Source organism: Neopelma chrysocephalum, unplaced genomic scaffold, assembly GCF_003984885.1.
Source record: "Neopelma chrysocephalum unplaced genomic scaffold, ASM398488v2 Primary Assembly neopelma1_61b, whole genome shotgun sequence".
NCBI classification, from domain to species: Eukaryota; Metazoa; Chordata; class Aves; order Passeriformes; family Pipridae; genus Neopelma; species Neopelma chrysocephalum.
Genome location: NW_020897717.1, coordinates 5808151 through 5823806, shown reverse-complemented (window position 1 = coordinate 5823806; position 15656 = coordinate 5808151). Strand labels below are relative to the sequence as shown.

General features: G+C 34.4%; 1 protein-coding gene across 1 annotated transcript in view; it reads right to left on the bottom strand.

Moving 5' to 3' along the window:
- Positions 1–15656, bottom strand: part of LRPPRC (leucine rich pentatricopeptide repeat containing) — an 87318-nt gene that overhangs the window by 43209 nt on the left and 28453 nt on the right. The window contains exons 15-23 of the mRNA XM_027681869.1: positions 13395–13422; positions 11095–11152; positions 9811–9917; positions 9520–9597; positions 9140–9193; positions 8311–8424; positions 6979–7109; positions 5570–5655; positions 3727–3931 (exon numbers count right to left, since the gene is read on the bottom strand). Coding sequence (XP_027537670.1) covers positions 3727–3931; positions 5570–5655; positions 6979–7109; positions 8311–8424; positions 9140–9193; positions 9520–9597; positions 9811–9917; positions 11095–11152; positions 13395–13422 — 861 coding nt within the window. The remainder of the gene's footprint in view (positions 1–3726; positions 3932–5569; positions 5656–6978; positions 7110–8310; positions 8425–9139; positions 9194–9519; positions 9598–9810; positions 9918–11094; positions 11153–13394; positions 13423–15656) is intronic.

Here is a 15656-nt window from a genome sequence, read left to right as displayed (position 1 = left end):
AAAACCCTAGTGAACACTGTCCATAGCAAGCACATGAAGCCTGTCATTTACCAATCATCCTTCAAAAAGCAATAGCCATGAATGTAACTTAATTACGACCCAATGATCCTTGACGAAAAATCATCTTATCACTGTCCTGTCCCCATAGGGCAAATGAGACACTTTTGTCCTTTGGCACTGATGATGCTAAATTCCTAATTGCAATAATGGAGTAAGAGAGCCAAACATCCCTAATTTCGTTGCAACACGTAAAGGGTTTTAATACAAATATTTGAAATAAAGCCGCTAAAAATTAGAAAAAAAAACCTCTCCCCACTAGAGATATTTTTCCCCCACTAAAAATACCACTTAGTTTAAAAATATGCCTATTTTTAAAAGTGCATTTAAAAGTCAAATAACTTGTGCCACTGAATGATCTCAAACAAAACCATAAGTGAATTTAACTCCATGAAAACAACAGAAGAAAAATTGTCAAGGCACTGCATTCATGCTCTATCTACTACATAAGAAACTAATCAAAATGGGTTTATATAAGATTAATGACAAACAAGCCAACAACGCTTTACCAGACAACACTGTATTAAAATACACTAACCTATTTTAAAGAAATCCAAGTATAGCCTTTTGATTGTTTAAGATACAGATATTAACTGTTCGTGTTCCCTGACTTAAAACTACAAAATACTTTGTTCATGTGGTCTGTAACAACGTTTTCACAGTTTACCTGTAAATTTTCTTCCCTCTGCTTAAGAACACTTCTGATATAGGGAATTAGTAAATTTTAAATTTGAAAGTGTTTTGTTTCTTTTCTCAAAGGTGATATTATTCAAGGAGAACAGAAACAAACCTATGTTAATGAAAAAACAGGAACCATATCAAGGTTTTAAGGTACGTATTCCTGTTTTTAGTTGTACAAAAAGTTGGCTCGTGCAGTTTTCTTGGAGGAAAGAAAAAAAAGCAACAGTAGTTCATCTGTCAATTTATCATCCTGTAAATAGGTATTATCCAATATTGTATAGGAGAGGAACAGCTTCACAAACCTGTTCAGTAAAACTGTTCATGTTCAAATAGGTTTTCCCTGAGAGCTGGTAGAGGATGTAAGCCAAAAGTACAAACCTTAAAATCTTAAGAACTTTTACATGGTGAAGGTAGCACAAGCTTTTCTAATTATTAGCAGCTGGAAGAACCAGTTCAAAAGTAAGACGTATTTTAAGAAAAAGTACAAGCTCTTTACATCCTTGCAGATTTTAGAAACTAGGATTTTTGTCACATGGTCCAAGGGAGGTTTATCACCTTGAATGACAGACCAAGACTGTGGTCTGTCTCAATTCTTAATGTTATTTCCCCACCTTGAGAAACTGTTCAAGGTCATAAATAAAAATCAAGACAATTTAAAGCAGGGAGGTGGTTCTCCTTACTCAGGGTCAAAAAACCCCCAAGGTAAGTCTGAGTTCTCTCTCTAGTTACTTCTGTTAAATATTTTTCAAAATATTAAAGGCAAAATGTCCATTGTACTACAATACTATATTTTGTTAGCTTTTGTCAAGTTATGTGTCCATCATCAACATTATTTTCTTTTCCATGTTCTGCTGCAAATTGTCATGTTTAACATGCACCAGGACTTAAGAATTTCAGAATATTCAGGATTGGAGAAAAGGAGTAGATGAAAACATTTTACACCTACGATTGTTGTAATCTTCAAAAGCAAATCATAGATTACTTTACAAGCAATTAAAAAGTTTGAAATAAATTAAGAACACAAAACACTAGCACAACCACTGCTGTGGAACATTAAAAAATATCCCAGAGCTAATTTCCGAGGCATGCTGATGACCTGCAGCTAAATGACAGCATTTCAGCATGATACTTGAGCTGTAGGATGGCAAACAGTAAGCACTACTGCTGAAAGAAATGACTAACACGTATTACACGTATTTCAGTCACTCATAACTTTAAAAAAAAAAACAAAAAAACCCCACAGGAACAAAATCCCAGTGAAATGCAGTTATTCCTCCCAAGCAAATTATGCAGAAAAAAACTTCCCATTTTTGTCTACCATTGAAGAGGAATCAGTCTCTCCACCCAAAAGGTAGCAAAAAACCCACAGGAAATGAGCTTATTTTGTACTGTATTTGTATATATGAAATGTAGTAAGAGTTATACAGGTGAGTGCCAATGACTTGCAGCCACACAATTCTACAGTCTGGAACTACTTCCTCCTTTATTAACCTAGTCTCATCAAAAGTCTCTTCCTTTATTAAAAAAGAAACTTTTCAGAATGTTTTACCAAACATTTATAATCCAAAAGAACGTAGAATCAAATTAAAATAACACTCGTTGCCATCCTGCTTTTCATCCACAGATGATCACATCTTGATCTACATTGTCATACACTACATCTCAAGTGTAAAGAACCCAAGTAGCACCAGGTACAACTTGCATGTCAACGCACATAAAGCAATTATGTAAAATGCAGCTGCTCTTACTGCACACTGCAAAGCATATCAGATATTTTTCTGACACATTAGTTACATATGATTGCAGTTAAATTATTTTCATAAACATCTGCCTTTTCTGGTGATGTAACCAAGGCAGAGTTGCTTACTGATGTACACTATATTCTTAATTGTTGACCACTACACTAAAATACTAATTTTAGAAAAGAATGCACATACATCTACCAAGAGCTACATCTTTTTGACAAGAATTTTCAATATAGAAAATGTTACACAGACCTTGCATACCCAGAATACTTACAAGAACTAAGAAACCTCTACATGGTTGACTTACGTGATATTATGAAAAACTCACTCATTTCATAGGCATTATATTTAAACAAATAACATTTCATTTACATAAACCAAATCTCAAGAAACTGATTAATCAACTCTAGCTGCCAGAGTTTAAAATCCAGGAACTACATAAGTGACATAGAAAAGAATAATAAAAGGATTGTACAACAGTAAAGGAAGTGAAAAGAGACCCTTCGCTTAATTTTAATAAGAAATTGTTATATAGTTTATATGTACATTAATTCAAATATTCTACACCTCGTACTGAAAATTTATGTGAAGGAACATAACACATGGAATTACAGATACTTCCTGACAGAATGACTGTATAAAATTCCTTTTTTCTAATAAATAGTATTAAGAGCATATATAGGCAAGACCCCCCCAAGCATAATAGACAAGTCAGACAGCTTTTTCTTTGAATTTTAAATTCATCAACATAGCAGTCCATTGGCAATAATATCAAATTATTTGAATTCTGTGAATTAAAAATATTTCAGTGTTCAACAACTACCCTTCAACCCACCTGAGATATATTGGAAGGCACAGCAATATAAAGCTGTTTTGATGGGAAAACACATACCACTTAACCACAAGAGCTGAGACTACACCTATCATGCTCTGAATAGCTATCTTGTCAAACAGACTTTAGAACAAACTAATTCATAAGCATATTCCAACATATAGCCACTTCATCTCTGATGTGACCATAAAACACAGCTGTTGTTCCCACACATGATGTCTGCCTGATGAAAACAGACGTAGCTAAATTAGGAAAACATATTCATTCACTACTGTTCTTAGTGTTGTGTATGCACGTGTACACGCTTACGCACGTAAGCACTTCCAAACAGGTATGTGAGCAGCGTACACAGGTCATATAACACAAATAAATATCATAACTTGTTTCATCTGAAGCCCAAACATAGCTTACTTTTCAAGGTGAACCGTAATCAGGGGGGAATGAAGGACAGGACTTTCTGCCAACCCCAGGTTCACAATGGTCTCGTGTAACCGATTCACTGTTTCAACTTCACCTCGCGTGGCAGCGGCATTAAGAATGCGGGAAAGAGATGCAACTGTTCTGCCTGAGATAGGAACATCCTTCTCTTTCATCTCCGTTAGAATGTTAATAGCATCTACAATGAAACAACACAAAAGACCCTTAGGTAATTTCATGTAGGGAAAACAAACTGCTATTAAAACAGCATTTCAAACCCAGCAGGAATGTAAATTCTGGTGTATAATGCCGATTTCAAGTTAATTACTACTTGCATTTCTAAACGAGACTACAATTATAAATCCACAATAGCATGGTTTTATCATTTTGCTGCAACTTTGACTACAAATTATAGATAGGAACTGTGTGCCCACTCTGCACCACATAACCCCGTACAGTCTGCCCTATAGCTGCAAGATTCTACTAAATGGATGCTTTTATCGTTCAATGCTAACATCTGCTAAATCACTCCATTGTTTCTTCAGCAGATGGCTTGTCACGAGGCCAGATAATAAAGATATGTTTACACTGTATATACAGCCAGACTAATGGTCTGATACCGATAGGGCCTGTTTGCTGTGTCGATACTAATTAGCCAAGGAGAGCCAATGAAAGCTTTCTAACAGACTGCATGTTAAAACATTAGGTTCATTAAGCTTCATTAGTAAGGCAGAAACAAACATTTTGGTATACGGAATAAGTGCATTTTTATAATGTTTTATAATGTTCTTAATTATTGAATAGACAGAATGTTTTGACCACTTTATATTTGGCTACATTTATGAATTATTTTATTTTCTGAGGGACATTTATGCTCCGAAAAGCAAGCTCATCTTTTCAAACTGCTTAATGTAGAGGTGGTCATGATCTGATTTATTATGATTTGGAAAACATCAGCTTCATTTATTATTTTTTAAACAATAACCTTAATAAGAGGCCAAGACAAATTTCAAAGGAAAATATTACATGAAAAAAATTACATTAGTTTTTTTATTTTATTGTATAGTGTTTTATATAAAACCATAACATTTTGTATCTTGGCTTGGACCACACTTTTACGGTGTTAAGCCCTCTACAAAATCCTAGAACTCAATATTCAGAATTACCTTTTAAAGTTGATGACAGTCTAGAGTTCTTTTAAAGATCAACCAAATCATGTAAACCACAGAATTATATTAGACTACATTACAGAAATTAAAGAGCTAACAGCTTAACGCAAACATCTAGAAATACAAAATAGGCAGTTTGCAAAAGACTCATTAAAAGCCAAAATTTCCAAGCAGTTTACAGATTAAATCTAAAATTCAATAACAAACACATAAAAGAATAGTAACAGAAAAATATATACTTTATAAAAAGTTAAATGATTTGTTGCAGTACTTGGCTCTTATGAGAAGGTTATGTTTATAGGTTTTATGTTCAGCCTTCAGACCTTCTTAAGCAAAAACAAAGCCATTAGTCTAGGCACATACGCAATTTGTGCCATAAGTCATGATCTTCAAACTCAATCCAAACAGCAATGCTAATAAAAACTAGCTGCAGAAATGCAAAAAGCACTGAGCTGTGCAAATGTAAATGACAAGCTTGCCAATCCATTAAAACTAATGGCCTGCACTGTCCAAGCATCTCTGGTTGAATTCACATGCAAATTTGTATGCAAAATGTTCAAGCACTTTTCAGGACATGATATACCATTAATATCAACTCACATTTTTATTCTTGAGGCAAGATACCTTTATTATATAGCACAAGCACACAATGAAAGCAAATGGATTACCTTCCAGTCTACCATGCTTTGCTAAGACTTCTACCAGTGCTATGTACTTTCCAGTGTCAAGAGCAACAGGTGAATTCTTAGGGAAGCTAGAAATTAAGACATTAAGAATTGGATCAAAAGAGGTTCACAATTTATGGATTCAGCTTAAAGATTTATTTTTAAAACTATATAACATGACAACAGCACCGAGAGCTAAAATTATAATAAAGCTTACTGGAAAAATCTGATTGAATTTAAAAAATGCACAATTAAAACATGACTCAAAAATTATCTACACACCTTCCCATGCTCAAAAGCCAAAGGTTATGTTTCTGAGAGGGAGAGAGATTGCTTAATTAATTAATTGGAAGTAATTGCATAAAATAGGGTATTTCTCAGAAGCCTGGGAAGAAAACATAGTCCATGCGGCTGTGACAAGGCTACATTCTATATTAAGAAATACTTATAAAGAAAACGAAACTATTCGCCTATGGTAACAAGTTAAAGGCCACTATTTTGAAGTTTCTGCTATGTGTTTGTTTTATTTTCTCTGCAAGTATTAAAAGTTAATTCCTCCACTGTTGTTTCACTACAGTGACTGTGTGAGAGCAGTAGTGCAGGCAAAACCAATACACTACTGTTATTTGCAGAGTGGTAAATTTCTTGACATTCACAGCTCAATCATTTCGCATAATTTCAAACACTAGCAAGGTGTAATAGCACCTGCCTGCTAACCTACCGTAAAACCAAAGCAAGTATTTTGTGGGTGCATATGAGGGAACCTGAAAGCAGCACATAACTTTTTTTATATTCACTGTAGCATCAGACCAAAAGGAGCCTTTCACGGGAAAAAGGAAAGGAGCAAATAGAAGGATCATCTGTAAGAATTTGCTCCAGGATAAGTCATGCATAGCATGTTTTAGCTGGGAGCTAACTTTTACAGCCAAGATACAAAGCTCAGAATATAAAAATTTAAAGTAGAATGCTTGTTGACAGTCTTAAAATGGCATTACCCAAACTCTGCTATTCGAAAAACAACATAGGTGTAGCGCATTCTAAACACATTCCTGGTGCTTTCAAACACACAATACAGGTACCTTTTTTCCCCTTAAATGAAGCCAAACTTCAATTCAGACATGAGGTATGTTTACAATAAAAACAAAACACATCCTACGTAGCGAACTTCCTTTTTCAAAATAAATTTAAAAAAAATTACTGACCACACAAAGTAGCTGCTTCTAATGTTCAATTATACAAAGCAAATTTTCTGTTTCAAAAAACCACACCCATGACTGTTTTAAATGCACATACATTGGTGGGGAAAACTAATTAAAAATGGATGAGGGGGTTAATACTCAACCTACTTAATTCAACAAGGTCTGTGTATCAGCATAAATCTCTGTGACATGTTTCAGTGCCGGTGTACTTACACTTTTTCTTTCAGGTTCATTGCCTCTTCTACATTATCATGTCGACAGCACAAATTTATTAAGGCTGCATAGCCACCGACAACCATGTCCGGTTCGTTTTTGGCTTTCACTTCAAGGGCTTTTTGCATATTCTAAAAAAGGAACAAAGCAAAGATGTGAACTAGAGGAAAAGTCAATCTGACATTATGATTCTTATATATTCAGTGTGCAGTTACATGACCGCTTTAGTGCTTTTAGTAGTATAAGATCACATATGAAAACATAGTGCTGTAATGCTTTAGCAAATTTTGAGATTGAAAGTTATTTTGCAGAAATTAATATTTTTGTAGGACACCTTTTACACGAGCTTGAGATTAGATTTCTAAATAATTTTTCTTGCTTTACTTATATTTCTGGCATGTTTTAATGTAAGACTTTTTTTAATCCAGAGACCATAAAAATTATTAACCCAAATTCTAAAATAGTTCTTATTTACTTGAAATTCATAACAATTTTCACCTGGTACACTGTCAAACACATAACAGAACTACTTTCTAAAGAATAAGAAACTACTTAATAATCCCATTGAAAGCTTATTTTTCTATAAATTCCTATTCATACATTTGACCACTTTGAACTTCCAATGGTGTTTGCATCTAGACTTATTTCACATGCAAAACTGAAGAGACACACAGCTGAGAATCACTCTTTCTAAATTGCATTCTTAGCAACACAGAATATTGTGCTATCATCTGCATGACTGTTACTGTTCCTATATCCACAGCTTTATAGGCAGGATCATACTGAACAAGAAACTGAACAAAAGTGCGGTGATACCCCACAAATTACAGACACACACTAAATGAATGTAAACTACAGCTGGACGCCTGCCGAATGAAGGCAAGGGACCCTTTATCTCAGAAGAGCTTTCCTCCTGCAGGAAAATGGAATTTCAATCCCTGCATTAACAACCTAGTAATATTTGAATTGCAAATGACTAGTGCATGTATCAGTTGCTTGACAATCTAGATATAAGAGACCGGAGCCATGGCTTGAAAGGACATTTGGCATGTATGATAAACCTATCACAGCTGTTACTATCATTCACTTTGCAGATTATTGTAAACAAACTTCAGCAACCCCAAAACATGCCATTCAAGGTGTTGCTGAAATTAGTTAACCTTTTGATTTAATTGCTTTTTGCACTTATGTTTGATTTATAAGCATCAAACCATGAAACCTCAAGCACTGCACTTGTCTTTCCTTAACTATGTCTTTCCATAATACAGTCATTTCTGTCCCTCTAAAAATATAGCTATGTGTTTCCAATTATCTCCGCATTGCTTAAGATACCTCTTCTTCACAAAGAGCATGTATGAGTTGTTTCAAGACATCTGTAATAGGCTGGTTTTCAGCTTTTCGCTTTTCTAGTTTCTTCTCCAAAGCAGACACGTCAGGTTTAGCACTCTAAATGGAGGTAACAGAAAGAATGTCAATTGCAAAAACACCCTCCCTGAACAACTTGTCGGATCACTTTAATAAAAGACAGACAAAATAATCCTCATCTTTCATACTCGAAGAAATTTTTTAATCACTTAAGGTGCTTTTATCTGTTTAAATAGGACATACTAATTGAAGATTTGAGTCAGAATACACTAAAAAAAAAAAAAGCTTTAAGTCGCATATCTACAAAGGTCAACACTACTATTTCTCTCATACTCAGTTCTTTGTGTTCAGGGAAGTAGGGAATAGAAGCCTGTTTCTCTTTCCATCTCCACTATGCTCAGATCGGGGATGTAAAGACTTGACACTCCACCATTAGAAGCAGTATGGATTTATATGGTTCCTGCCACTCAAGTGGATCACTGTAATTTACAAGCATGAATTAAGCCTCACACCACTACCGTTAACTAACTAGAACTTTCAAAAAATATTTACCAGACAGGGAAACTGAGGCATGAAACCTCAGCCAACTCCAAGGTCAAGTATTGGGTCTATGTGAAAATCTGGATAGACTTTACTCCTACTCTGGAAAGTAACCTCTGAACTTCAAATGGTAGATTTAAATAACGTTAATATACTTCCATGATCTGAAAGCTAGCGATTACACTTCATCTAAACCCCATATCCAAACAGTATTATTACAGTAAGAACAAGTATAGCTATCTGTGCATTTACTTACTTCTGGAATGTCATCTGTAGACAGGGATTTTTCATGACACAGTAACCTTGCATCCTAAAATGCAGTAAAACAAAAATATCACTAATCCCCCCAAAAAGTTCAATCTCTAAGTAAGCATATAGTACTAAAAATGTTCAAGATCATTATATAATAGCAATGTTAAAAAAAGCTGTATTCTGCAGCATTATTACACTGACTTGAGAAAGCACTTATTAAATGTATCCCTTTCACATATGAAATGAAACCAGCTTCAACAGTGAAAAATCATGGAAAGGTAAAAAGGCTTACATATAATCACTGCATGAAGATATTTATTTTGCAAAGGAGAATATATTCACAGATTTTTTTAGATTCAAAGCAATTGCTATAGAACCACAGACCTTAATTAATTCAGGAACTTGAGAGGAGTCCAGCAGTCTGCAAATGCCGCTGTAGTGGCTTGTAGGGATAACTATATTCTGTACCAAGAGGTGGGGAAAAAAATTATATGAGTTTTGAAACACAACCAAACTGAAATTTGTCTAACAGAAATTATCTCAGACGTAATTCAAGTCTCCAGCTCTTGCATGTCATTGAGAAGTGGTCTGGTTGTACTTAAAAGCAGCAATTTCAAACCTAATAGATACATGTCAGGCAGGACAGGCATTATGTAGCAAAAAATGAAATGGTACCATCTCCTTCAGCTGATGGAAGTATTGTCTCAAACGCTCCTCCTTGGCCTGTACCTCTGAGTCACTCATGCTGTCAATCAAGTGATAAAGAAAATAGCCAACAGCTTCTGTGGAAAAAAACAAGAGAAAGCATTCCACTAAAATTACCGAGACTGTCATGTTATCAAGATTAATTTATAAGAAATCATTTTGGTGTGAGATGTCACCCTGATGAGAGGCTCTGAAATGGCAACAATGATCACTGAGGCATAGAGATTATGTGGTTTGGGAGCACATATCTAACTGGTGAGTGAAAGGAATATTAATTATTTTCAGACCTAGTGACAGCTTTTCAGTACAGAATCTTACTTCAATCTATTTTTTTCCACTACTGTGTGACAGAAGTGGTACTGCCCAAGGCCTTCCCCCCCTTTCCTGCCTGCTACCCCAAATAGTTGCCACAAATATTTTGTCATTGCTCAAAAGAAAAAACAGATTTCTAATACTTTGCATATTTATTCTGTACATTTTACCCATTATATTCCATTACCAAGATATATTAAATATCGTAATATTTATCGTAATATTAATATAATAACATACAAAAATACTTTAGCCATTAGATTAACCAGTACTGAAGAAATGGCCTATTGGCCAACGAAAATCTAAATGAACAGATTTCAGCAAATAGTGCTAAGTTACTTGTCTAGCAAGTGCAAAAATATATGGGGTCCTGTAGTCAAGAATAGGAAGAACATCAAGTATTGCCTTCTCAAAGGTTAGCTGTCTCCATACCCCCTTGCCCCCCTGGCCCCAAAGGGGGGGGGGGGGGGGCAGAAAACCCTAGCTTTTCTAAAAAAAAAAAAACCCACATCATACCAAAAAAAGTATACTTATTTCAAAGTAGAAGAACTGGGATATTAAGTAACATTTTGTTTCACAAAATCAAAAGAGCTACTAAAAGTAAAACTAGGTTGAAAGACTGCATTTTCTAATCTTTTTTTAAAAGTATTTAAGCATTGATACTGTATTCATTCTAAATCTCCATTTTGGTCTATGCATTTAGAAAAATAAATAGTTATCACCAAGATTTGTTTATATTTCTAAAAAAAACAAAAAAAAAGGATCTCATGGATCTCACAAAATATGCTCTGATTATTTGAATCAGGATTTTACCCAACATGTTTTCAAATTTCACTTTCAAAAAGAAGCAATCAGTGTTTACTGTTGTAATCCCTCAAACCCATCATTACACAGAAGAACGGATTTGTGGATAAGTTACAATCATAGAAATTGAAACTCTACCAGTAGGTCCTGGAGGCGTCAGGCAATAACGTTCATCCTTGTACAACAGTTCTGTTATCTGGTGAGACAGAATAATCGTACATTGCAGCCAAAAGAAGCAAGCAAGGACAAATAGTATCTGAAATTGAATTCTCAAAATAATAAAGCATTTCTCTGTTAAAGTATTATTCTTTACCACATCATAGTCATTCCCTAAGAAATACAAAGGGTTTTTTTGTAAATAATAGGTTTTTCTTGAAAAAATATTGCAAAGAGAAATGCTTTCTGTGGTATGGCATTAAGACAGAGACACTCTAGTATTCTGTTTATATATCATTCTACAGGAAGTTACCTATCATAAGACACTGCTTAAAGAAAATATTAACCAGTGTCACTCCTGGAGATGCTACAATTATGTTTCAATTTATTGAAAGGCTGAAACTGGCCCATAAAGCTTTTTTAAAATTTGAAAGAAGCAAATACATAAAAAATAAAGGAACATCATTTATCGTGCTCTGCTAGAATTAAGGTAACTAGTAGAGCTGTTGTAAATAAGTGCAATTTTTAATGACAAAACACGCAGCTATAAAAATTAATTGCATTCAGTTACATTTAGCACACGTTTTATCCTTCAAACAAACCAAAGAAATACACAGATTTTACTTCCTCTGAAGGAAAAGAAGCATTTACTTAAAAGCCCCCACATCTTACCTACAAATACTTTAACCTAAACTACATCACTTTAAAAATCCATTTGACTGTTCTTAAGGAAAAGAAATAATTTTAATTATTTAAATCTTTAGTTAAAAAGTGAAATTGTGTTTCAAGAGTTTTTGTTTTATCTGCCATAATTCTAGAATGCAATCTCAAAGAAGTTAGAGGGAGATGCACTCTCACTGCCAAAGTGCTGTGTTTTAAGTAATTACAAAAGAAAAGGAATTCTCAACTTCAATTGTTGATGAAAACGGATAAATAAAGCCATAAAGTACCAAACATGCTACTGAATATCTTATCTACTACTTTTCATTCTATCAACATCATGGACACAGCGCACAGTTAAACTACAGCTTTCTTCTGCCCTTTTGCCCTCATCTTCCTACGACAAATGAACACGCACTACAATAAAATCCAAGGAAGTCATAACACAGTTCTTTTGAATCAAATCTCAGAATAATAAAAGGGATGAAATATAGAAAAAAAATTAATGTGTGCTATTATTTCTAATGCTAAGTATCTATTATTTCCCAAGTTAGTATTTCTTATTTTAGAAGTTCAATGCACATTTTAACTCTTAAATTTAGTGAAGACAACAAAATTTATCTTTCTTCCATTGTGAAGAAGAGGAAGTAAGTCTAGTTATTACTTCATACGCAGACCACCATTATTCAGCTCTCAGACTGTCCTTCAAAATTATTTTCACAATGGGAGCAAGAGAGATCCCCTTTTTTTCTTTCTCTCCCCTCTGGTTTTTTTGGGAGTTTTTTAATGCAAAAAAGGAAGGAGAGAGGCAGAGGGTAAAAACACCCTCTCACCAGAATCATCACACAACAGTAAACGGTAGAAAAATGTAAAAAACCCTGCACTGATTTTATATAAATCAGTAATCAGTGACATTCCAAATGCCAAGTTCCATTTTATTCCAAGATTTCTTTGCAAAATCTAAAATATACTTTCATTAGTCAGCAGTAACAGTACTGAAGAATAAAAACAAAAATCACAATGCATCCCTTCCCAAACTCTGTAACCACATTCCAGTCAGTATCTGCCAACATCTATTCTAATGTTCTGCAAAATTTATTGACCACGTTATGTTGCAGCATCTTTCTAATGTAGCCCATACCAGGGATGGCAAGATGATTAGTAATTTCCCCTTGATTTCATTCAGTTGATTTCAGTTTTAAGTTATATGACCAAAACTTTAAAAACTAATTATGCCTTACTATTTTATTAGTACTAGTGCGGGGATAGGAACTAAGTTTAGGGAGGGCAGGAAAGTGAATTAATGTCAGACAGCACAACCATGGCAGACCTTGTTCCAGAAGCTACAACTATCTTCAGCTGTAACAACATTGATCTAAAAACTGCAGTAGCATAAGCTACTTGACATGGTAACACCACATTTGATTTTTCACAATTACACTTAACTGTCCAAGTTGAAAACTCAATTTCATACACTTGTACAATCTGCCACTAACAGAAGTCTTGCTCAAATTAAACAGGTCTACAATTATCAGGCTCAGAATTCAGATTTACAGTGATGCACCATAAACATGCAGTGCCTAAAGAATCTGGATTTTATTTACAGTTTTATCTCCACTTACCTTACTCCAAAGATGTACATCATCTGAGCTGAAGAGGGCAGCAAAGGATAACAAATGAAAAGCATCAAAATGATTTTATGCTTGTATCTTTCTTTAAAACAACACAGAACATTAACACTGAGGATTTTATTATTTAGATAACATTGAAATACAATTAAACTAATTTTGTACAGAGTATTGGACTTTTTACTATACTGCATATGGTCATAATTTCTGCTAAAAAAATTAAATAATGCAACATTCTGAACAGACCACTTAAGACTAGAAAAGAAGTGTTTTAGTTTTATTTTTAGTCCATTTCTTAACATATCCTACTTGTGGTTTTTTATTTTATACTTCATTCTAGGCAGCAATTCAAGAAAATAAGCTTTGCTCAAACAAACTGCACTTTACATAGCAAACACTCAATATGTAGAATGTGCTAGAGCAAAAATCTAGGCTCCCATGCATTAGATTTTTAATACACAAAGATAACTCCAGGCAGCTATTAATGCATTTATACCATGCAAAAAAAAGAAAGTAATAAAATCTCTGAAGGTATAATATTCATTATAGTTGAGATAAACAGATAATATTTTAAAAAGTAGAAAACAAAACAAAATTTTCCCTTCATAGAAAAGAACTTGGTGAAGAACACTTCTCTGTACATCAACCAAAAATCATACATCAACCAGTTCAAAAAAGTATAAAACCCTGACATCTTAATGTAAAACCAATTCTCTGCAGTATAAAAATCCTGACATATTCCTATAATTTGTAGAACATCAAAATTCTCACTAGAAGCTGTAACTTTTCAAGAACTATAACTTTTTGGCAACTATAAAACAGCATTAACACAGACAAGAGAACAAAACCTTATGACCTGATTTTATCTTCCTATAATTGTCATAAGAAGAAAATAAGATGTCAGTCTGAACAGATGCACAGAAACTTGAAAGTATTCGCAGAAGTTTAGGATTTTAGTTAGGAGGTTCAAGCCTTTGAAACATATATTCCTTTTGTGCAACTGCTACTTGTATTTGAAAAATGAGTCAAATGTAGGTCCAACAGAGAAAGAGAGAAGAAAATGTCATCTGTGAGGTTAGTTAAGCTTTGTTGGATGAACTCACTCCACCACTGACAGCATGACAATGAACTGCAGATATCAAATGCATCAATTTCCTAAAGTACTTGACTCTGAAATAGTAATGGTACATCAGGCAAATAGAATGGGAATACTTTGAAGCAGTTACTAGAGAAGAGCAGTTTCAACAGAAATCCATAAACTAGTCTGCCACAGACATTGTTCATGTGTCCTTGGTGTCGCTACCCTGTACTTTGGTATGCCAGTCCTCAACTCGGCTCATTTAAACACTCAAAACCTGTATTTAGCCATAAAATTTTGCTGTGGCTTTTACAAAAGGTACAAATATTCTTCTCTTCTATCATACCCTCAGGTTTCATGTTCAGGTTGTTCTAGTTTAAAAGCAGCATTAGGTTTAAAACATAAAATGAAACATGATTTGCCATGCTTTCAGAAAGAGCATGTGGGTGAAATCTGGGGAGAGCCAACTTTGTACATAGCTTCTGAAGCTAGGCAGCGATAAAGGCTCACAAAAGAGGGATATTACAGAAATAAACCAAAACTTATGCCAAACTTACAAGTGGCAAGGCAAGCTTGAGTAAAAAGGAAAAAACTACCCCCCCAAAAAAAAATCCCACCACAACACCCTCAACCTCAATTTCCATCAGAATTCTGAGTTTTTAGCCCAGATGCCCAATAACTATTGAAATCACACTAGTAGGAACTGTGTCCATGATGAGGGGAGTAACTGTTTTACTTGAGAAGACGGTGATTTTTAGCAACTAGTTTCCTAGCAAGATGGTAACATTCCCAAGATACTTTAAATCACATTCTGAACATCTGCACACTTCCCCAGTGGAAGGGGTATTTCACGCTAGTGTTGGTTGTGTGTGGTAAATATTGGCATGGTTTCCCTTCCAGTGCAAAAACTGCTTCAATTGTATACCAAGACTTACAGAAAGAAAATGCGTTTCAAAAATCTGTTACTTTAATTAATACATCTGAAACGGATGATTCTGGGACTCACTGCTAGAAGGAATAGCAAAATACCCCTGTTGTATCTAACACTTTTTTTTACTTATCCCTTGGATGTCAAGGTCAGCTAGGGCCTAGTTAACAAACCAAATTTCAACACTGGTTTGCTTTTTCTTCTCCTTTTCTCACAGTAGAGCAGGATCAGCTAGACAGAACATGCAATT